The sequence below is a fragment of the Hemiscyllium ocellatum genome, chromosome 9 (genome assembly GCF_020745735.1).
Source record: "Hemiscyllium ocellatum isolate sHemOce1 chromosome 9, sHemOce1.pat.X.cur, whole genome shotgun sequence".
NCBI lineage: Eukaryota > Metazoa > Chordata > Chondrichthyes > Orectolobiformes > Hemiscylliidae > Hemiscyllium > Hemiscyllium ocellatum.
The window spans coordinates 40,069,764-40,092,828 of NC_083409.1; the positions used below are offsets into that span (position 1 = coordinate 40,069,764).

The following is a 23,065-nucleotide window of genomic DNA, read 5'->3' on the forward strand; positions in this document are numbered from 1 at the left end:
CACTCATACATCTAACAATTCCTGTACTCAAGTAACTTAGATAAATGCATGTACATATATGTGACTGTACATTAGTCAGTTTGCATCTTCATTGACTAAGTATTATTCTGAATAAAAAAAATTGTGTAAATTAACATGATTGAGCGATCTTTTTATTAAATCTAGATGTAGATAAGGTCTTTAGTTAAACATTTTCGTAGGTGAGAAAAATACTTTTATATTACATTATGATCCATGAGTTATGGATAAGAGCAAGAGCTCTTCCAGCACTGGTCACAACAGTTACATTTCAATCCCTGCAAGTGAATGGTGTCACATTGTGCCTGTGAGTAGTCCAACTCAAATGGAAAGTCCATATTCCGTAGCAGCTCTACAGATTTTTTAAATGAGACAATCAGTTACAAACCAAAAACATGGAGAAGACAGTTAAAAAGTAGACTTCACAATCCAAAGTTACTCAGAAGTGAAACCAAAAATAACAAATTAGGCTCCTGATAAGACTAGACATACAGCTCACTATATGTTAATTTTCAACAAAATAAATTTTATGCAGTGGGCTTTGGCTTTTGTTTGCCTCCTACCTGGTAAGTTAGTTAAACTTTTCATATCAAGACTTAGTTTAGTTTCAGTCTGTCTTCAGCAGGACTGAAATAGCAGAGTAAGGACTCATAAGAGATACAATGTCCAGTTCAATTTCAAAAGGACCTATCATTACTCCTCAGAGAAGGTACAATGAGTTCTGGACTATTGTAGTCCAGGCCCACCACTGGAGTGTCAAGTACTGCTGAACCCAAGAGAACTTTAAACATCTAGTAGGTTCACAACTTAAACATCACTTTTGTAAGAAGTCTGCTTTGACAGTCCTGCAAATATTGGCTACATTCCTGAAGCAGTGTGCTTAGATTTTAATGGTACGTTATGCATTTCGACATATGTTATTGAGTCAGAGTCCTTACATATAAATTCTTCCTTTTCTTCATTAAATTATGATTTAATTATAAATGCAATATTCACAATTATAATTATAAATGTAATACTTCACTTCAAGTACTTAGTGCATCTGAAATAACTTAAGCCAATTTAGCATGCAATAAGGGTGTCAATGCTAGCACTGTTAACAGAGTGTTAAGTTCTAGGTTATAGACCTACCCTAGTTTAGTGAGCATGTAATCTAGACTGACACATGACAATAAAAAAGCGTAAATGCAATTCTATTGGGAGTTTCACTTTGCATACAGGTTTCTTTCAAGGGCAAAAGCTTTATTTTGGATAAAATCAACAGTGAGCATTTTTTTTACATTAATGTTGTTCTCCCTCATTTATGAGATGTTGCTGCATACCTAATTATCAACAAATTGCTGCACTTCAAATATTTCACTAGTTGTGAAGCATTGGGATGTTTTATGAACAGGCTACTTAAAAAGATGCATTTTTTTGCCCACTGTGAATGCCTGCAAAAATTAACACTCTGGCTAAACAAACATCAGTAGTAGTTCTATAAAGCTTAAAACTCCCTTACATGCCTCCCTTTTCCACTCATACACCTAACAATCCCAGTTCTCAAACAACTTTGATAAATGCACGTGCCTGTGGAGAGTAAAGAAATACGAACCAATTTTCAGAAAAAAAATTGTAATGTTCAAGATGCTTAAAAAGTATAATTAACCTTTTGATAACATCTCTGAGGTGATAAACTGGGATAGCCGAGTATACCATATCTTTACTTGCAAAAATGGAATCGATGATGGCAGAACTGTTTGCCTAGATAGAATAAAATGGAAACATTTAGATCACAGCAAAAGCCCCAAATGTAATCAAAATGGTGCAATTAGGTTATTAATCTTAGAAAGATTGTGGAAGAGTTTTTTTTTCTGGTGTTATGGCCCCATAGTTTGGGTTGATAGCCAATTGGGAATATAATTGTTTTACAGAAAAGGCAAAATTGAATGAGCTTACAGAAAATACACAACATCGGCAGAAATAAATTTTGAACAATCCTATTACAAACCCTGTCACAATATGGCATGAAATGTCAATACAAAAGGTTAACTCTTCAGTCTAAAACTGCAATTGTGAAACCGTCATGTTAAAGTTTGAACATCAGGATATTTGATTGCATAGAACTTGAGTATTACTGAGACAAGACATTTTGTCGGAGCTTTTTGCTTTACATTCTTCAGACAATATTCTAAGAACAGCAAATTAAGAGGAATGAAACTTCTAATATCATTCCTAACCTGAAGGGGTGGGTAGTTTAACGACCCTAACACTTTTGCCAATGCAGTTCTAACGAGCTACTAGGAGGTTCATTGCAATAGTGACTTTTAAAAAATACCTTCTGAAATTTCAGTTCTCACTTCGGTGACGTGGAGTTCAAAAATTGGAATGAGTTTGTTACAATTTTGTCATACAAACTTTGTATCATCTCATTACTGTAACATTAATTCAAGATTAACCAAGATTTTACTGCTAAGGAGGTACAAATGGCCTGGATTTCAGTCAGCTTCAAAACGAACAAAAACCAAGTAATCATTATTGCTAACTCAAGGGATTTTCACATATCCAGCAGCAGGATAAGCAGCCAAACAAAAGATTTCTTTTTTCTCAAACTGCAAATTAGCAAGTAATTTTTAATTAAATGAAAAACTTTAAATAGAGCAAAATAAATTTAGTGCAAATATATGTGGGATTAACAAGCAACTTAAATAGCAAACTTAAAATTCAAACCTGAAGTTTATCATAACGGAGAGATTTGAAATATGAATAAATTTTGTTTTATAGAGGCAGTGAAGCTTTTCATGCCTGTTTATGGACTTTTAACCAATTATAGATTTATGTTACCACCAGAATACATCTTACTGAACAAGTATTGATATCATGACAGCATAGCACAAATGGGAAGATTTTAGTCAGTTCAATGATTTTGAATAGTTGGATTCTTGGGACATAAACAGTACACCCGCTGCAGAATCACTATCACTGAAAACTTCTACATTTCTATATTTAACACTAGACATGTGGACTCCAGACTTTGCTGTCGGTTTCAGGAGAATCATGGAGGCAAAAGTCAATAATCCCAGCCCTATTAATAGCACAATATCTGACGATTACCTTGGCGGAAGGAAAAGTGGTCCATGATGCAACACTGGGAGAATGCTTGGATCCCTGTCACAATTTTATAGATCTAATTTTAAAATGGAACTGAATTTGGATAAAGTAACTGCAGTCAGTGGAGTCTTGAGTGCTCTGCTCTACTTCAGTCTGGGATCTCAAATTTTAATTCTGCAGTTTTGATTTGGTTACAAATTTCTGGATGTACATTAAACTGTAAACAAAGATGTATTTTGCTTAAGCAAAAATACACACGTACAAAATATTTTATTTTGATCACAAAAGGGATTGCTTAAGGGTCTTGCATAATTTTAATTTTAGATTAAATTATTCGATTCCCTACAGTGTGGAAGCAGGCCCTTCAGCCTAACCAGTCCACACCGACCCTCAGAAGAGTAACACACCCAGACCCATTTCCCTCTGACTAATGCACCTAACACTATGGGCAGTTTAGCATGACCAATTCACCTGACCTGCACATCTTTGGAGTATGGGAGGAAACCAGAGCACCTGGAGGAAACCCACACAGACATGGGGAGAATGTGCAAACTCCACACAGACAGTTGCCTGAGGCTAGAATAGAACCTGGGACCCTGGTGCTGTGAGGCAGCAGTGCTAACCACTGAGCCACCGTGCTGGGAAAGCAATAAGGTAAAGCTAAGTTTCACAACTATTTAATGTACATTTTGTGCCCACCCAATATTAGATCAGTGTAGTCAATTCATTGAAGAAAACTGCATTTATTTTGAAAGCGAACACTGGAACCAGTCAGCCAGCTAACAACAAAGAAGCTTTTTAAACATCCATTGTCCATCACAATATGTGGGTTATACTCCATCTGTAAATTTGTGACTATATGCACAAATTTGGTAACCATATGAAGCTGAAGGAAAATGAAATGGTGCTTCTTTTCTTCTCTCATCCCTAAATTCTTAATCAATATGAACCTTGCTTTATAAACTGACTATATGATGATAAGATAGATTACATAAAACTTACAGCACAGAACTCAGATAATTTGCTGGTTTACATAAAATGTCAATTTCTGAACGGATATAAAGCACTTCCATTTCAAATTTGTGTTATACGGATCGTTTAATACAGACTATACAACTGCTATTGCCTAGATACGTGTACAATAAATGGTTTGATTCTCACCTTCCACTGTGGAGATTTGATAGTCTCTTTCAGTTTTATTCCCGAGAACATCTCCAGCAAAATTATTCCAAGGCTCCAGATATCAACTGCAGTTGTACATTCTGTGTTGCTTTCCATGCCCATCTGAGCTAGCATGTTATGTAGCTCTGCTTCAGGAGATCTATAACCATCTGTCTGAATATATTTTACATCCTGTATAGTGTGGACAAAGAATGGAGAACGATCTTAAAAGTACAATCAAGTGAATGTAGTCATTCTAGTCTCAAAGAGTTAAATAGATGATTTCAAACAGCCTTTTACATAATCTATTGGATTTCTATGTTTCGATAATGTTTCTATGAATCATCATGGGGCTTTTTTTAGACATTAGGCAGCCAAGTAAATGCAGGTAGTACTGAAGGGTTTTAAGAAAAAAACACATTTCCCATGAAATTAACTGTTTATATGCCAAATATTTAATGCCAAGTAATTAATCATACAACAATACCTCTCTTTTTGACACCATCACCACAGGGTGGAAGGGAGGGTGGGATCAGGTTTTCATCATTTAACTGGAAATAATGTCACTTAGTTTTTCAGGAATGTGAATGGTAGCTCACATACTGTTTACTGAAGGACAAGGATGAGTTCACATTTGCTGTAATTCTATCCATGAGGCCAGAAGATTTGGACATTTTAAAAATTCCAAAATGTTTCCTTGTCACATTCAGAATTAAAGATGAAGAAGGGAATCTATGCTTTGAGTGAAATGGATAGCAGGTGAAGTACAAGAAAGATTGGTACTTGATAGCAGCTTTTATATCATCATAATGTGCTTTCCAGCTAATGAAATACTTTGCAAGTGTGGTCACTGTTGTAATGTAGAAAGCACTGCAGCCAATTGGCACTCGGCAAGCTCACTCAAACAATACCACAATGAAATAATCTGTTTTGGTGATTTTGGTTCCTTTCTCACACATACGTGGAATGAATTGCCAGAGGAAGTGGTAGATACACGCAGTTACAACATTTAAAAGATATATGGGCATGAATTGGAAAGCTTTAGAAGGATATGGGTCATATGCATGAAAATGGAGCTAATTTAGTTTGAGCAAACTATGTTGGCATGGATGAGTTGGACCGAAGGTCTGCATCCATGCTGTACGACGGTATCCACCACTTACAGTTTAAACTGTTTGCATATAGTGTTACAATTTTACTTGGAGAATACATTATCTCTCACTGTTGCATTGTTGATTTGCAACTTTCCTCCGTACTTAAATATCTGGTTAGCAGAATTCAAATTGTTCATAGGCACCATTTCATTCACACAGATGTCTGTTTTCAATGGAGATAATTATACAAATGATTAACACAACAATCAATTGAAACCATTATGCTTCATGGAATATCATGAACAATAAATCTTGTTGCTGCCAGTTGGTCAGCATAATACTATGCCCTCTGAATTGTCAGCTCCTAATACCACTAGGTTTTCTAACTTGTTATTTATACCACTACAAAGTGCTAAAATCATAGTGAATACTTATTTACAACTGCAAGTGATTGCTGAATTCTATATGACCTAAGCAGCTATGGAAACTATAAGGCTTTGTATTTTAATGCAATTCTAGAAATTTGGTTTTATGAATCATTAATCTGCAGAAATCTTGGCAGTTTCGAAGTGATGATAAGCACAGTAACACATTCCCTGACATCCTGCCAGTAAGTTTCTGCAGCTCAACATACTGTAGAGGAAGAAATGATGGAAAAGGTGAATTTCTCTGGGGGAAAAAAAATAGGAACTGGATTGAAATGAACACACCTGTGTTTTATCAGTCTGGTTACATGCGATTTTTGAGATTTGTGGTTCAGGTTGTAAGTTTGCTCACTGAGCTGGAAGGTTTGTTCTCAGACTTTTCATCACCATGCTAGGTAACATCGATGAACGAGGAAAAAGTGAGGGCTGCACTGAAAAATGTGTTGCTGGAAAAGCGCAGCAGGTCAGGCAGCATCCAAGGAACAGGAGAATCGATGTTTCGGGCATAAGTCCTTCTTCAGGAATCATTCCTGAAGAAGGGCTTATGCCCAAAACGTCAATTCTCCTGCTCCTTGGATGCTGCCTGACCTGCTGTGTTTTTCCAGCAACATCAGTGAACCTCCAGTGAAGCGCTAGGGTTTCATCCTGTTTTCTATTTATGTGTTTGTTAAGGTGGGTGATATCATTTCTGGTCCTTTTTCTCAATGATTGGTAAATAAGGTCCGATCGATGTGTTTATTGGAGTTCCGGTTTAAATGCCAGGTCTTTAGGAATTCCCATGTGTGTCTCTGTTTAGCCTGACCTAGGATGGATGCGCTGTCCCAGTTGAAGTGGTGTCCTTCTTCGTCTGTATGTAAGGATACTAGTGATAGTGGGACATATGTTTTGGTGGCTAGTTGGTGTTCGTGTATCCTGGTGTATAGTTTTCTGCCTGTCTGTTTGATGTAGTGTTTGTTACAGTCATTGCAGAGTATTTTGTAAATGGCATTAGTTTTTCTGATTGTTGGTATAGGATCCTTTAGGTTCATGAGTAGCTGTTTCCATGTGTTGGTAGGTTTGTGGGCTACCATGACGCCAAGGGGTCAGAGTAGTCTGGTTGTCATCTCCAAAATGTCTTTTACGTATGGTAGTGTAACTAGGATTTCTGGGCATAGTGTGTCGACATGTTTGGGTTTGTTGTTTAAGAATCTGTGGACTGGGTTTATCAAGTACCCGTTGTTCTGGAATATGCTATATGAGTATTTTTTTTCTGCTGCTTGTTATTCCTGGGTGCTGCAGTGTTGTGGCCCACTTAAATAACATGCTGATGCAGCTCCGTTTGTGGGTCGGGATGATTGCTTCTATAGTTAAGTCTCTGGTCTGTGTGTGTCACTTTGCTGAAGACGCTGGTCTGCAGGACTTCGACTGGGACAACACATCCATCTTAGGACAGGCTAAACAAAGACACGGATGGGAATTCGTATAGGCCTGGCATTCAAACTGGAATGTCATCAATAAACACATCGATTTGGACTCCATTTACCAACTTCTGAGAAAAAGAACTGGAAATGATATTACCCAATCTGACCAAGACACACAAATAGAAAGCGGAATAGAACACCAACGCTTCACCAGCAGCTCACTAATGATGTCACTTGGCGTGGTGATGAAACAGCTGAAAACAAACCTCCCAGCTCAGTGTGAAAACTTACCCGAGTCCGGATGCATTAATAGCACTGAGCAAGACTTTTTAATCTTGTGTTTTAGCATACATTCTCGTGAGGGGCATGAATAGGGTAAATAGAAAGTCTTTTTCCCTGGGGTGGGGGGGGAAAAAGAGTCCAGAACTAGAGAGCATAGGTTTAGGGTGAGGGGGGAAAGTTTAAAAAAGGGACCTAAAGGGCAACATTTTCACACAGAGGATGGTGCGTGTATGGAATGAGCAGCCAGAGGAAGTGGTAGAAGCTGGTACAATTGCAACATTTAAAAGTCATCTGGATGGGTATATGAGTAGGAAGGGTTTAGATGGATATGGGCCAAGTGCTAGCAAGTGGGACTATTTATTTAGGATATCTGGTCAGCATGGACGAATAGGACTGAAGAGTCTGTTTCCGTGCTGTACATCTTAAACTCCACTCCGATATTAATGGATCTTGTTTCACAAGTTACCTGATTGCCTTCTTGGAAACTGAGCCCAAAGTCAATGAGTTTAAAGCATTCATCCTCCGCACTCCACAGTATATTACATGGTTTGAGATCTGCATGTACGTAACCCTCTCGGTGAATAAAAGCTAGTGCATTGAGTACATCCCGTGCACAATGCTGGATCATCCACATTGAATGGCCTTGATTAATGGAGTGTAGCAGCAGCTCTGAGACACTGACATCCAACAATTCCAGCAAAATGCAGTTACAACGTTGGTTTGTGTAGGACATGTTGGAAAATCTCCCATATAAAGTCACTGGAAGCAATAAGCATAAAATACAAATTAAAACACAGAGCAATAGGAAATGTAATTAGAGCTTGTTGGTGTCTACTAGCTATTAGCTGTAACTACTCTTTTATAACAACAGTGAACATAGGAAAGTATTCGTACATTGTCTGGCGATCATTTCAAGTACAGTATTCTTAAATCTACTCAACCTAGAAGACCTGTTACTATGACAATTTGGGATAATGTTTGATAACAATGGCTTTCGTATAAATGACCATCTCAGATCATTTCAGTTTTGTTGAAAAACTCAACAGTCAAATGTGCATCAGGCAGTGAGCTGAATACCATATTAACCTGCCAGTAATGTCGTGTGAAGGCAGAATGTTGGCTAAGACACCAAGGCAACTTCCCTGTCTCCTCTTGAAAGTACATTAGGATGTTTGTTCACCCACTTTGGTGGCTGTTTAGTGTCTCTGACAGTATAGCTTATCTGCACTGCTCAAATTTCTATCCTGCAATGAGGCATTAACTTAGATAAACCTATGAGAAAGAACTGATATTAGCTTACTGATACAACCCTTATTTAATTTATGAAGAATTTAAATTGAGATGATTACTTCACTTTAAGTATATTCATATAACAAAGGGTTCTTCATATCATACCCGCTCTCGTATTTTAGAACTTCTATTTCCCATATATTCCCAGCTGGAATCAGTTGCTAATGCTTGCAGTTCTGTCACAACCAAGGAATTCTGTATGGCCATCTCTCAAATGTTAAACTTAAACTAGGCAAGTATGTACAATCCTAAAGTAATTTAGAAATCCTCCTGTTATTCCTCTCTCAAATTCCCACTCAACAAAATAATTAGTCATTCATTTAATTCATTGTTTGCTGAATTCTAGTACCCCACTTGCTTTTAAAACATCAGTGATCACAAAATTTCAAAAAGCTTTCAGATGACATTGTTATCCTACCAACAAATGCACTTTCTTTGAAAGTGGCACCTTGAAAAAGACTAATTGGTTTACTCCCTATTCATTTTGCTTAGACCTTTTAAGGATTTATGTACTATGCCTCAGAAGGTAGTGATGGCGGAGTCATTAATTCTAAGGCAGCAAGGGATTGATTCTCTTGCCTAGCAGAAAGTAAGATTATTGCAGATAGATAGAAATCTGGAATTAAGAACACAAAAGGCAGAGCAATTTTGAAAAGCCAAATACCCAACTACTGTTCCTAATTTTTCATGCGTATTTACACGATATGTCAAGAGTTGAGTGTGTAGTGCTGGAAAAGCACAGCAGGTCAGGCAGCATCTGAGGAGCAGGAGAATCAAGATTTTGGGCATCAACCCTTCGTCAGGAAGCCTGCTATTCTCACAATCAATTCCATACAAGACATCAAGGATCTGGCTCTCCTCACCTTCTACTGCTATGGGAATGACGTGCATGTAACTTTTTAAAATCTGTGCCTGTATTTCTTTTTTTTAAAACCTAAGATATCTGAAATTTGGTCCAATTATCATTTTTTCCTTCAAGCTTTTTTCCTCTCAATCCTTTTAACTTTTATTAATCTCTTATGTCTCAATTGCATTGGATACTTACTGGCTCAGCACATTCATCCCTTGGATTCTGTAAGCAATGCCAATTTAGCCTCATCAGATGATAGAGCATTACTGAAAAGCACACTATTATTAAGCTCAACAGCAATGTGGCTGCTCTTGCAGAGGTGGCATGAACATAATGGGTTAATTGGTCAGAAGCTGTGCTGTAAAAATTACATGACGTTATTGTGGCTTGCCTACAGACATGTTGTTTATTAGGTAAGTGAACACGATGGGGATGACCACCTATTCATTGTGCACACATGAAAGCATTTTTTGGGCAGTCCTGCTATACACTTGAAACAAATTTTGTTGTAGTTAGCATAGACTATTAAAGAATATGGTACATATAACAGGTATACAGTTTTCTTGTAATGAAAGGTACGGAACAAGTAGGTGACATGAAAAAGAATAAACTTACCTAACTAATGTGTTTTAAGTATTTACAACACCCACAGGGAGTAAAGTTTGTTAAAAATCATATCAACGCTTCCAAGATGTGAATACAATTCACATAGCTCATGCGAAGTATGCACAACTGTCCTTAGTCAATTTGCTATTCTAAGTGGAAATACCCAGTTTCAACATTCTTTGCAACAATGGTATAGGTAGTTGTTAACATCTAACTTGGTCTGAAGCAATGCCCGAGATGTAATTGAGCTGGCAACTGATGTATTAATTAGAGCTAATTTGGCATGAATAGATTATAAAAATATGGGGAGCTAGTAATCAGGAGGGTTGAGTTTTATGGACTGAGATTAACTAAACTAACACTCTTATTAAAAGTGAGAACTTAGACTCCAAACAATAACTATGCTTATACTCTACATCCTGATGATAACTTGTTCTCCTGAGTATGATTCACCAATAAAGGATATGCACCTTTCATTCAGAACGCAGAGCCCATGGATTGTAAATGGAAGTGCTGGGACCTAACTTCACTGAAAAATGTGAAATAATGTGGAACTAGAACCAGACTTCTACAAATATTGAGAGAGATTTCAAAGAAATGCTGCTAAATGCCCATTTAGGGTTTAGCTCCATCATATTCACCTGGTAGCATAAAAACCCAGTTTTCACCTCAGGTTTTCAGTAGTTGCCAACTTAATTCTGTTCGTGGCATTTTATGTAGCAATTGTGAAAATTTATTTCAGAGAATACTGCCAGACACTTCAACCACTGTGGTTAAAGTCGAGACCAAGGATGTATTTCAAAGCACATTGTGGAAACACAAAAAAAGCTTTTTCCTGACATTGCACTGCATCCTGTCTGTGTCATCAATACACAATGCCATACAATGCACAGATGATTAGAACAAATGGTCCAACTGTAGAGTAAGTATTATAGGGAATCTTTCGTGTTAGACAGCACAATTTTAGTACTTCAGAAATAGAATAAACATGGCTGATTTGTACACCATTTCACTGAAAAATCACAATTCTACAATAACATTGAGACAGCAGAAATTAAGAATGTTATGAGGCAAATTAATTTCCAGCAGAATTGGGTGAATGTCAAGATCATCTAAATATAATTGTTACACAATCCTTTGCGGAAATGCAAGTCTTTTTAATTGAAAATATACTCAAATAGTACTGCGTAAGAATGACTGAAATCATTTTATCATACATCTAGGTTTCAGATGATAGACTAAACTGATATCTCATTTATCCCCTCAGAGATATGAAAGATTGCATGACAGTATTCAAATAGGAAGCCAGTTCTCCCCAGTGTCCAGGCCCATATTTTCGCAACAGCTTTACAAAAGATCTGCTTATCTCATTTACTCTTTGCAACATGTGTTTCTTAAATTGCCACATTTATTACAATGTGAGAAACGTTTATAATTGACGATAAAATGCTGAGAAGAGTAGTGTAAAAATGCAAATTGTTTTTATTTTAAAGATTGGCTGCAAACTTTATGAAGCCCATCCTCAGATTTGGATTTAACTTTTAAGATTCAAAGCAGTTTTTTAAAAACCATACGGTTGCATGCAAGCAATTTAGAACAAAACAAGGAAATTTTAATTTCCAGGGTCAAAATCTATCAAACACCCATTTAACTTGGTTTCACTTCAAAAAGATAGCCAAGCAGTTTTTTTTTACAAATTATACTACTTTTGAATAGCTATAAACTGCTGTCTAGAAAGTTAGGTGCAGTGGAATCAGATTTTCCCAAATTGGTAACTGATACATTTCGCATGACTAAGATCTGCACTTTCGTTTTCTAATTATCTGAATGCTTTTAATAAAATAAAATGTTAACACATTTGCTGAGCTCAGTGCATAAAGTAGGAATTCAAATCAGAAACAATTACAACATCATAAGCATCTAGAGATTTAAAAACATGATGGCGCATCCCTGCTTGTTTTTTTCATTTGGGCACAATCCAATTTGACATCCAGTCATTCTTATAATATTTGTAGGTGTCAAGATCAGCGTGGGAGGTATTAATTTCAAATAAGCTGGAACTAGGAAATTCCAGCCTTATAATTTGATGGAAATAAAGAGAATGAAAATCATTTATATTGCCTAATTAAAGACTAGGTAGAACACACATAATGTACCAGCTAAAACTTAAATGAACCTGTACCCTAGTCCAAAGTCCACATACCATCTACCTTCAGTTTACTGTCTGTGAGAAGGTGAGAGATTCCACAAAAGTCAATCTTAGTATGAATCATTAAGTGAAACATCAGAATAGGTCATTCAGCCCTCAAGACTAATTTGCCATTCTCAGACATAAGCCAAAGCAATTCCAACATGATATTTACTCCAGTCATGATTTGGAGGTTCTGGTGTCAGACTGGGGTGTACAAAATTTAAAAAATTACACAATACTAGGTCATAGTCCAACAGGTTTATTTGGAAGCACTAGCTTTCAGAGCGCTGCTCCTTCATCAGGTGGTTGAAGGACTTGATGAAGGAGCAGCAGTCCAAAAGCTCCTGCTGCCAAATAAACCTGCTGGACTATAGCCTGGTGTTGTGTGATTTTTAACTTCACTAGTCAGTGGACATATGCAGAATCATGAATTTGTTGATTAGAGTACAATTAAGCTGGTTTTGCCAAAAGTAAGAAAAAAAATTGCAAAAAAAAATCAGGCAGCTTCTGTGGAGAGAAACAGTTAACTTGCCAGCAAAACTTACAAATCATTCTCTGTACTTGGTTGTGAACGCACGGCAACTGACAGTATACCACATCTAACGCACACAAATAAAAAAAGCCTAAGGCCTACCATCCATCACTGAAGCCCTGTGGCAAAATGGTGCAGGGTGAAAATGTAGTCAGGGCTGTATCTGAAGGGGGGGGACAGCACAGGCCCCGCTCCTGGGGATGCGGCGAGATTGTTTACAAACGCTGACAGCGCCCAGGGGCTGTTTCCGGCCCGAGCGCAGCCTGAACTCAGGCTGGCACAAAGCCTCCCCGATCCCGCTTACCGATATTCCTGTGGCCCTGCAGGTCTTCCAAGACCCCGCTCTCGGTCAAAAAGCCGTAGTCCGACTTGGTGTCGTGCACGAACTGTTTGACGGCCGCCCGGGCCGCCCCCGATGTCACGCGGTAGACGGCGGCCGACGACCCTTTACCGAGGCACCGCTGCGCCCGCCACAGCCGCCCGTTGGCCTGGAAGACGCCAAGCGGCGGCAGGTTGCTGCTGAGCCGCTCTTCTTCCGAGTACCAGCCGCCCCCCGCATGATACCGGGGCCTGGGCCTCGGGCCCCGGGGCCTCGCTCCGACGTAGGAGGCCATTTGCCTTGGAGCAGAGTTCGCTGGAAGAGGTCGGGGATGGTTAACGGTGTTTCGCTGCGGGACGGCCGCTGGCTCCCGGTCCAGCTAAGATCGGCTCGACAGGCGGCCACCCCCTCCACCTCTCCGGGCCCTGTAAACAAGGCCACAGGCTCGCTCTCACTTCCCCCCCCCCCGCAGCCGCTGGGACACGCGCATGCGCGACAGGGCTTACTCGCCCCGCCCCCCCAGGCGGCGGGTAAACAAACGAGTGACGTCACCCGCCCAGCCGCTGCGTTCTGATTGGATGTTCCAGCTGCCAGTCACATGGCAGATCAACGCCCCACAGCGCTCAGCTACATCTTCCCCATTAACCAGGGTCTAGGTTAGAGTGGTGCTGGAAAAGCACAGCAGGTCAGGCAGCATCCGAGGGGCAGCAAAATCAATGTTTCAGGCAAAAGCCCTTCGGCAGGAATGGAAGCAGGGAGCCTCCAGGGTGGAGAGATAAATGGCGGAGATTCAACAGCCCATGCCGACCCTACTTTGCATTGACATAGCGCCTGGCACCCAGACAAAACACTGCCTTTCAAGACCGAGGTCGTCCTCTTCTCTTAAAAGCGCAGTCCCCATCGCAAAGTTCGAAATGCAGACTCTCTGCCACCCTCCCACACAAAAAGGAATGTGATATGTTCGAAAGATGCTGATCGAAGGATAGATATTGGGCAGGGCAGTGGGTTGGCTCCCCTCCTTTTCGTAGAATTGTTATACTGCGGAAGGAAGCTATTTATTCCCTGGTGTTTGGGATATTTCTGGCTAAGTTAGCGTTTTTAGTTAAAAATCACACAACATTAGGTTATTGTCCAACAGATTTAGTTGGAAATACAAGCTTTAGGTGCACTACTCCTTTTTAACATTGTCCACCCGAATCCAACAAAAGGCACCTCCACATCATTAGCATTTTAAATTAATCACTGATTGCTCTCAATAAGAAACAAACTTGTAAGCTGAAATATAAAATGTAATATTTTTCATAATGTAGATCCCATTGTTTGCTTTACTTTTTATAAGATTTCTTTTGTTGTATTTAGTAACTATTTTTAAATACTTGTGTGCCCTCTTGTGCTGTTTCCGATAACATTTTCCTATTAAAGTATTTGAAACATTAAAAAAAACTTGTAAGGAGACCTCAGCTATCTGTAGGAATAGTAGGGTAGTTAAGGTAGGGGATTTTAACTTTCCAAACATCAACTGGGACTGCCATAGTGTTAAAGGTTTAGATGGAAAGAAATGTCTTAAGTGAGTACAAGACAATTTTCTGATGTGGATGTACCTACCAGAGAAGGTTAAAACTTGACCAACTCTTGGGAAATAAGGCAGGGCAGGTGACTGAGGTGTCAGTGGGGGAGCACTTTGGGGCCAGCGACCATAATTCTATTCGTTTTAAAATTGTGATGGAAAAGGATAGACCAGATCTAAAAGTTGAAGTTCTAAATTGGAGAAAGGCCAATTTTGATGGTATTAGGCAAGAACTTTTAAAAGCTGATTGGAGGCAGATGTTCGCAGGTAAAGGGACAGCTGGAAAATGGGAAGCCTTCAGAAATGAGATAACAAGAATCCAGAGAAAGCATATTCCTGTCAGGGTGAAAGGGAAGGCTGGTAGGTATAGGGAATGCTGGATGACTAAACAAATTGAGGTGAAAATGTATTGCTGGTTAAAGCGCAGCAGGTCAGGCAGCATCCAAGGGACAGGAAATTTGACGTTTCGGGCACAAGCCCTTCATCAGGAATGAGGAAAGTGTGTCCAGCAGGCTAAGATAAAAGGTAGGGAGGAGGGACTTGGGGTAGGGGCGATGGAGATGTGATAGGTGGAAGGAGGTCAAGGTGAGGGTGATAGGCCGGAGTGGGGTGGGGGCGGAGAGGTCACGAAGAAGATTGCAGGTTAGGAAGGCGGTGCTGAGTTCGAGGGAATTGACTAAGACAAGGTGGGGGTAGGGGAAATGAGGAAACTGGAGAAATCTGAGTTCATCCCTTGTGGTTGGAGTGTTCCCAGGCGGAAGATGAGGCGCTCTTCCTCCAACCGTCGAGTTGTTATGTTCTGGCGATGGAGGAGTCCGAGGACCTGCATGTCCTTGGTGGAGTGGGAGGGGGAGTTAAAGTGTTGTGCCATGGGGTGGTTGGGTTGGTTGGTCTGGGCGTCCCAGAGGTGTTCGCTGAAGCGATCTGCAAGTAGGCGGCCCGTCTCCCCAATATAGAGGAGGCCACATCGGGTGCAGTGGATGCAATAGATGATGTGTGTGGAGGTGCAGGTGAATTTGTGGCAGATATGGAGGGATCCCTTGGGGCCTTGGAGAGAGGTAAGGGAGGAGGTATGGGCGCAAGTTTTGCATTTCCTGCGGTTGCAGGGGAAGGTGCCGGGAGTGGAGGTTGGGTTGGTGGGGGGTGTGGACCTGACGAGGGAGTCACGGAGGGAGTGGTCTTTTCGGAATGCTGATAGGGGAGGGGAGGGAAATATGTCCCTGGTGGTGGGGTCCATTTGGAGGTGGCGGAACTGATGGCGGATGATACGTTGTATACGGAGGTTGGAGGGGTGGTAGGTGAGAACCAGTGGGGTTCTGTCCTGGTGGCGGTTGGAGGAGCGGGGCTCAAGGGCGGAGGAGCGGGAAGTGGAGGAGATGCGGTGGAGGGCATCGTCGATCACGTCTGGGGGGAATCTGCAGTCTTTGAAGAAGGAGGCCATCTGGGCTGTACAGTATTGGAACTGGTCCTCCTAGGAGCAGATGCGGCGGAGACGAAGGAATTGGGAATATGGGATGGCATTTTTACAGGGGGCAGGGTGGGAGGAGGTGTAGTCTAGGTAGCTGTGGGAGTCAGTCGGTTTATAGTAGATGTCAGTGTTGATTTGGTTGCCCGAGATAGAAATGGAAAGGTCTAGGAAGGGGAGGGAGGAGTCTGAGACGGTCCAGGTGAATTTGAGGTCGGGGTGGGAGGTGTTGGTAAAGTGGATGAACTGTTCAACCTCCTCGTCGGAGCACGAGGCAGCGCCGGTACAGTCATCGATGTAGTGGAGGAAAAGGTGCCAGTGTAGTTGCGGAAGATGGACTGTTCCACATATCCTATGAAGAGGCAGGCATAGCTGGGGCCCATGCGGCTGCCCATGGCAACTCCTTTAGTTTGGAGGAAGTGGGAGGATTGGAAAGAGAACTTGTTCAGGGTGAGGACCAGTTCAGTCAGTCAAAGGAGGGTGTCGGTGGAAGGGTACTGGTTGATACGGTGGGAAAGGAAGAAGCGGAGCCCTTTGAGTCCTTCGTGATGGGGGATGGAGGTGCACAGGGACTGGATGTCCATCGTGAAGATAAGGCGTTGGGGACCAGGGAAGCGAAAATCATGGAGGAGGTGGAGGGTGTGGGTGGTGTCCCGAACGTAGGTGGGGAGTTCTTGGACTAAGGGGGACAGAACCGTGTCGAGGTACGCGGAGATGAGTTCGGTGGGGCAGGAGCAGGCTGAGACAATGGGTCGGCCGGGGCAGTCAGGCTTGTGGATTTTGGGCAGGAGGTAGAAACGGGCGGTGCGGAGTTGTGGGACTATGAGGTTGGAGGCGGTGGATGGGAGATCCCCTGAGGTGATGAGGTTATGGATGGTCTGGGAGATGATGGTTTGGTGGTGGGAGGTGGGGTCATGGTCAAGGGGGCAATTGGAGGAGGTGTCCGCGAGCTGGCGTTTGGCCTCAGCGGTATAAAGGTCAGTGCGCCAAACTACTACCGCGCCTCCCTGAGGGTTTGGTTAAGAAAAAGAAAGAAGCATATGTCAGGTATAGACAGGATAGATCGAGTTAATCCTTTGAAGAGTATAAAGGAAGTAGGAGTATACTTAAGAGGGAAATCAGGAGGGCAAAACAGGGACATGAGATAGCTTTGGCAAATAGAATTAAGGAGAATCCAAAGGGTTTTTACAAATATATTACGGAGAAAAGGGTAACTAGGGAGAGAATAGGGCCGCTCAAAGATCAGCAAGGCGGCCTTTGTTTGGAGCACAGAAAATGCGGGAGATGCTAAATGAGTATTTTGCATCAGTATTTACTGTGGAAAAGGATATGGAAGACCGGAGGTTGGCAAATGTGGTGCCACTGTTTAAGAAGGGCGATAAAGACAAACCAGGGAACTATAGACCGGTGAGCCTGACCTCAGTGGTGGGCAAGTTGTTGGAGGGAATTCTGAGGGAAAGGATGTACATGTATTTGGAAAGGCAAGGATTGATTAGGGAACATGGCTTTGTGCATGGGAAATCATGTCTCACAAACTTGATTGAGATTTTGAAGAAGTAACAAAGAAGATTGATGAGGGCAGAGCAGTAGATGTGACCTATATGGACTTCAGTTCGACAAGGTTCCCCATGGGATACTGATTAGCAAGGTTAGATTTCATGGAATACAGGGAGAACTAGCCATTTAGATACAGAACTGGCTCAAAGGGAGAAGACAGAGGGTGGTGGTGGAGGGTTGTTTTTCAGACTGGAATGCCACAAGGATCGGTGCTGGGCCTTCTACTTTTTGTCATTTACATAAATGATTTGGATGTGTGCATAAGAGGTACAGTTAGTAAGTTTGCAGATGACACCAAAATTGGAGGTGCAGTGGACAGCGAAGAGGGTTACCTCAGATTACAACAGGATCTTGATCAGATGGGCCAATGGGCTGAGAAGTGGCAGATGGAGTTTAATTCAGATAAATGTGAGGTGTTGCATTTTGGGAAAACAAATCTTAGCAGGATTTATAGACTTAATGGTAAGGTCCTAGTGAGTGTTGCTGAACAAAGAGATCTTGGAGTGCAGGTTCATAGCTCCTTGAAAGTGGAGTCACAGGCAGATAGGAAGTGAAGAAGGCGTTTGGTATGCTTTCCTTTATTGGTCAGAGTATTGAGTACAGGAGTTGGGAGGTCATGTTGCGGCTGTACAGGACATTGGTTAGGCCTCTGTTGGAATATTGCATGCAATTCTGGTCTCCTTCCTATCGGAAAGATGTTGTAAAACTTTTTTTTTAGATTAGATTTACAGTGTGGAAACAGGCCCTTCGGCCCAACAAGTCCACACCGACCCGCCGAAGCGCAACCCACCCATACCCCTACATATACCCCTTACCTAACACTACGGGCAATTTAGCATGGCCAATTCACCTGACCCGCACATCTTTGGACGGTGGGAGGAAACCGGAGCACCCGGAGGAAACCCACGCAGACACGGGGAGAACATGCAAACTCCACACAGTCAGTCGCCTGAGGCGGGAATTGAACCCAGGTCCCTGGCGCTGTGAGGCAGCAGTGCTAACTTGAAAGGGTTCAGAAAAGATTTTCAAGGATGTTGCCAGGGTTGGAGGATCTGAGCTATAGGAAGAGGCTGAACAGGATGGGGCTGTTTTCCCTGGAGTGTCGGAGGCTGAGGGGTGACCTTACAGAGGTTTACAAAATTATGAGGGGCATGGATAGGATAATCGGGCAAAGTCTTTTCCCTGGAGTCGGGGAGTACAGAACTAGAGGGCATAGGTTTAGGGTGAGAGGGGGAAGATATAAAAGAGACCTAAGGGGCAACTTTTTCACGCAGAAGGTGGTGCATGTATGGAATGAGCTGCCAAAGGATGTGGTGGAGGCTGGTACAATTGCAACATTTAAGAGGCATTTGGATAGGTATATGAATGGGAAGGGTTTGGCAGGATATGGGCCGGGTGCCGGGATATGGGACTAGATTGGGTTGGGATATCTGGTCAGCATAGACGGGTTGGACCAAAGGGTCTGTTTCCATGCTGTACATCTCTATGACTCTATGACTCTAAGTGGAGGTAGCACAATGGAATCGAAGAGTGTGTGCTGGAAAAGCTCATCCAGTCAGGAAGCATCCGAGGAGCAGAAGCTTTCCACCATCACACTCTTCGACTCTGTTCTGCAGTCCTCACTTCCTCCCAATTTGGAGGTGTAGGTGTTGGACAAAGTTAAAAATCACACAACACCAGGTTATAGTCTAATAGGTTTATTTGGAAGTGCTAGCTTTCGAAGCGCTGCTTCTTCATCAGGTGGTTATGGAGCAGAATCATAAAACACAGGATTGTAGTGTCATGGACCTGGTGTTGTGTGATTTTTAACATTAAACAAATTTAGCGTAAATCTTTCATCTTTTAGAATTATCATGTTAGTTTTGGTTCCTTTATACGTAAATCCCAGAACTTTTTTTAAAGTTACATTCTCAAGATAAAGGTAAAAATCACACTTTTCTGGTCATTGTCCAACAGGTTTATTTGGAAGCACTAATTTTGGGAGCTGCGCCTTCATCAGGTGGTTGTCAAAATCACTTTTAACAATTGGTGTCATCTCAACTCAGATAATGCATGGAAGGTGTGAAGTTAAAGTCTGTCTTTGTTCCAATGTTAAGTCAGGCTGATTGTATTTGTAATGTGGGATTTACAGAATCTTACATGGATTTATGCTGCTTTTGAGCAAAATAAAATGTAATTCTGCAAGTACAAATTTACCTCACAAGCTTATGTGTCCAAAGTTAAAAATCACACAACACTAGGTTATAATCCAACAGGTTTAATTGTTTAAAACCTGTTGGATTATAACCTGGTGTCATGTGATTTTTAACTTTGTACACCCCAGTCCAACACCGGCATTTCCAAATCATGAAGCTTATGTGTGTGTGTGCAGACGAGACTGAGTGTGTGCATGCATGTGGATGTGTGTGTGGGGGTGTAGGTGTCTGTGAAAGAGTGTGTGTCTGTGAGTGTAAAGAGGTATAAGTCTGTGAGAGGGTGTGTGTGTGGTTATCAGTGTGCGGGGGTTATGTGTGAGCATATGAGAGAGATCTTGTGTATGAGAGAGGATCTGTGTGAGTGTGTGTGTGTGTGTAGGTGTGTGCGTGCGTGTGTGTGAGAGAGTGTATAGTGCAGTGGGGTCACCTGTAGTGTGACATGAATCCAAGGTCCCAGTTGAGGCCATCCCCATGGGCACCGAACTTGGCTATTGGCCTCTGTTCAGTACTTTGCGTTGTTGCTTGTCCCGGAGTCCACCTTGGAGGATGGTCACCCGAATGTCCTGGACATGCTGTATTATCTGACTGGGAGGGGGCACTCCTGCCTGGTGATTGTTGCATGGTGTCCATTCATCTGTTGTCATAGTGTCTGCTCAGTCTCGCCAATGTACCATGACCCAGGTCATCCTTGCCTGCAGTGTATGTCCCACAGACCCAAGCACTCATGCAGACCTCTCTCATACACAAGCTCTCTCTCATACACAAGCTCTCTCTCATAAGCTCACACATACACCCCCCAAACACTCACATCCAGACACGTACCATCTCACAGAATTATACCCCATTACACTCTCTCACAGACACTCACACCTCTACACACATTGTGGGGTGAATTTGTACTTGCAGATTTACATTGTATTTTGTTCAAAAAGTGCATAAATCCATGTAAAATTCTGTAAATCCCACTTTAGAAATAGAATCAGTCTGACCTAACACTGGGACACAGAATTTAACCTCACACCTTCAATGCATTATCTGAGTTGAGAAGACACCTATTTTTAATAGATATCTTGAGAATGTAACTTTTAAAAAGTTCTGGGATTTACACATGAAGCAACCGAAGCTAACATGATTGTTCTAAAAGATTTGGAGATGCCGGTGTTGGACTGGGATGTACAAAGTTAAAAATTACACAACACCAACTTTTGGAGCGCTGCTCCTTCATCAGGTAACAGTGGAGGACACAATTCTAAGGCACAGAATTTATAACAAAAATTTACAGTGTGATGTAACTGACACATAGCCATTCTCTGAGAGACTTAGATCACTCTACACTCATGCACACACATATACACTCTCTCACAGACACTCACAACCCCCCACTCCAGACACGCACAGACAGACAAAAGCCCACATATTTTGTGGGGTGAATTTGTACTTGCAGAGTTACATTGTACTTTGCTCAAAAACTGCATGAATGCATGTAAAACTATGTTTTCTCACTTTTTAGATTAGCATCAATCTAAACATTATGGCATAGACAAAGAACACAGAGGGCTAACACCTTCAATATATTGTCTAGCTAACGCCCATTGTTACAGCTAACCTGAGAATGCAACTTTTTAAAAAAGGTTTTGTGATTTACACATGAAAGAAGTGAAACTAATATGGTATTCGAACAGATGAAAGACTCAACAGACAATCAAGGTATTTTTCACTGTATTATTTCAGTAACATCACCCTGTATATTTTTGCTATAAATCCTGTGTGTTAGGATTGAGCCCACCACTACCACCTGATGAAGGAGCGTCGCTCCGAAAGCTAGTGTGCTTCCAATTAAACCTGTTGGACTATAACCTGGTGTTGTGTGATTTTTAATGTTCTAAAACATGAAAGACTCAAGCTAAATTTGTTTAATATTAAATTCCATGGCACTGCAATCCTGCTGCTATAAAGTATGTGTCTTATGGTTCTGCTCCACAACCACCTGATGAAGGAGCAACACTTCGAAAGTCAGTGTTTCCAATTAAGATGGTAAAAACAATGACTGCAGATGCTGGAAACCAGATTCTGGATCAGTGGTGCTGGAAGAGCACAGCAGTTCAGGCAGCATCCAACGAGCAGCGAAATCGACGTTTCGGGCAAAAGCCCTTCATCAGGAATAAAGGCAGTGAGCTGGAAGCATGGAGAGATAAGCTAGAGGAGGGTGGGGAAGGAGAAAGAGTAGCATAGAGTACAATGAGTGGGGGAGGAGATGAAGGTGATAGGTCAGGGAGGAGAGGGTGGAGTGGATAGGTGGAAAAGTAGCTAGGCAGGTTGGACAAGTCATGGGGACAGTGCTGAACTGGAAGGTTGAAACTAGGATGAGATGGGGGAAGGGGAAATGAGGAAGCTGTTGAAGTCCACATTGATGCCCTAGGGTTGAAGTGTTCCGAGGCGGAAAATGAGGCGTTCTTCCTCCAGGCGTCTGGTGGTGAGGGAGTGGCGGTGAAGGAGGCCCAGGACCTCCATGTCCTCAGCAGAGTGGGAGGGGGAGTTGAAATGTTGGGCCATGGGGCGGTGTGGTGGATTGGTGCGGGTGTCTCGGAGATGTTCCCTCAAGTGCTCTGCTAGGAGGCGCCCAGTCTCCCAAATGTAGAGGAGACCGCATCAGGAGCAACGGATACAATAAATGATATTAGTTGATGTGCAGGTAAAACTTTGATGGATGTGGAAGGCTCCTTCAGGGCCTTGGATAGAGGTGAGGGAGGAGGTGTGGGCACAGGTTTTACAGTTCCTGCGGTGGCAGGGGAAAGTGCCAGGATGGGAGGGTGGGTCGTAGGGGGGCGTGGACCTGACCAGGTAGTCACGGAGGGAACGGTCTTTGCGGAAGATGGAGAGGGAAATATATCCCTGGTTGTGTGGTCTTTTTGGAGGTGGCGGAAATGTCACCTGTTGGACTATAACCTGGTGTTGTGTGATTTCTAACTTTGGTCACTTTCTCCCAACAACACAGGAGACCCAAGACACGGACCGCGCATGCG

At 42.0% G+C, this 23,065-nt stretch overlaps 1 protein-coding gene across 1 annotated transcript in view; it reads right to left on the bottom strand.

Moving 5' to 3' along the window:
• uhmk1 (U2AF homology motif (UHM) kinase 1) overlaps nucleotides 1-13,714 on the bottom strand; it is a 32,212-nt gene extending 18,498 nt beyond the window's left edge. Inside the window, exons 1-4 of the mRNA XM_060830173.1 lie at nucleotides 13,244-13,714; nucleotides 7,937-8,229; nucleotides 4,270-4,461; nucleotides 1,667-1,761 (exon numbers count right to left, since the gene is read on the bottom strand). Coding sequence (XP_060686156.1) covers nucleotides 1,667-1,761; nucleotides 4,270-4,461; nucleotides 7,937-8,229; nucleotides 13,244-13,553 — 890 coding nt within the window. The 5' untranslated portion in view covers nucleotides 13,554-13,714. The remainder of the gene's footprint in view (nucleotides 1-1,666; nucleotides 1,762-4,269; nucleotides 4,462-7,936; nucleotides 8,230-13,243) is intronic.
• Nucleotides 13,715-23,065: the final 9,351 nt, after the last annotated feature.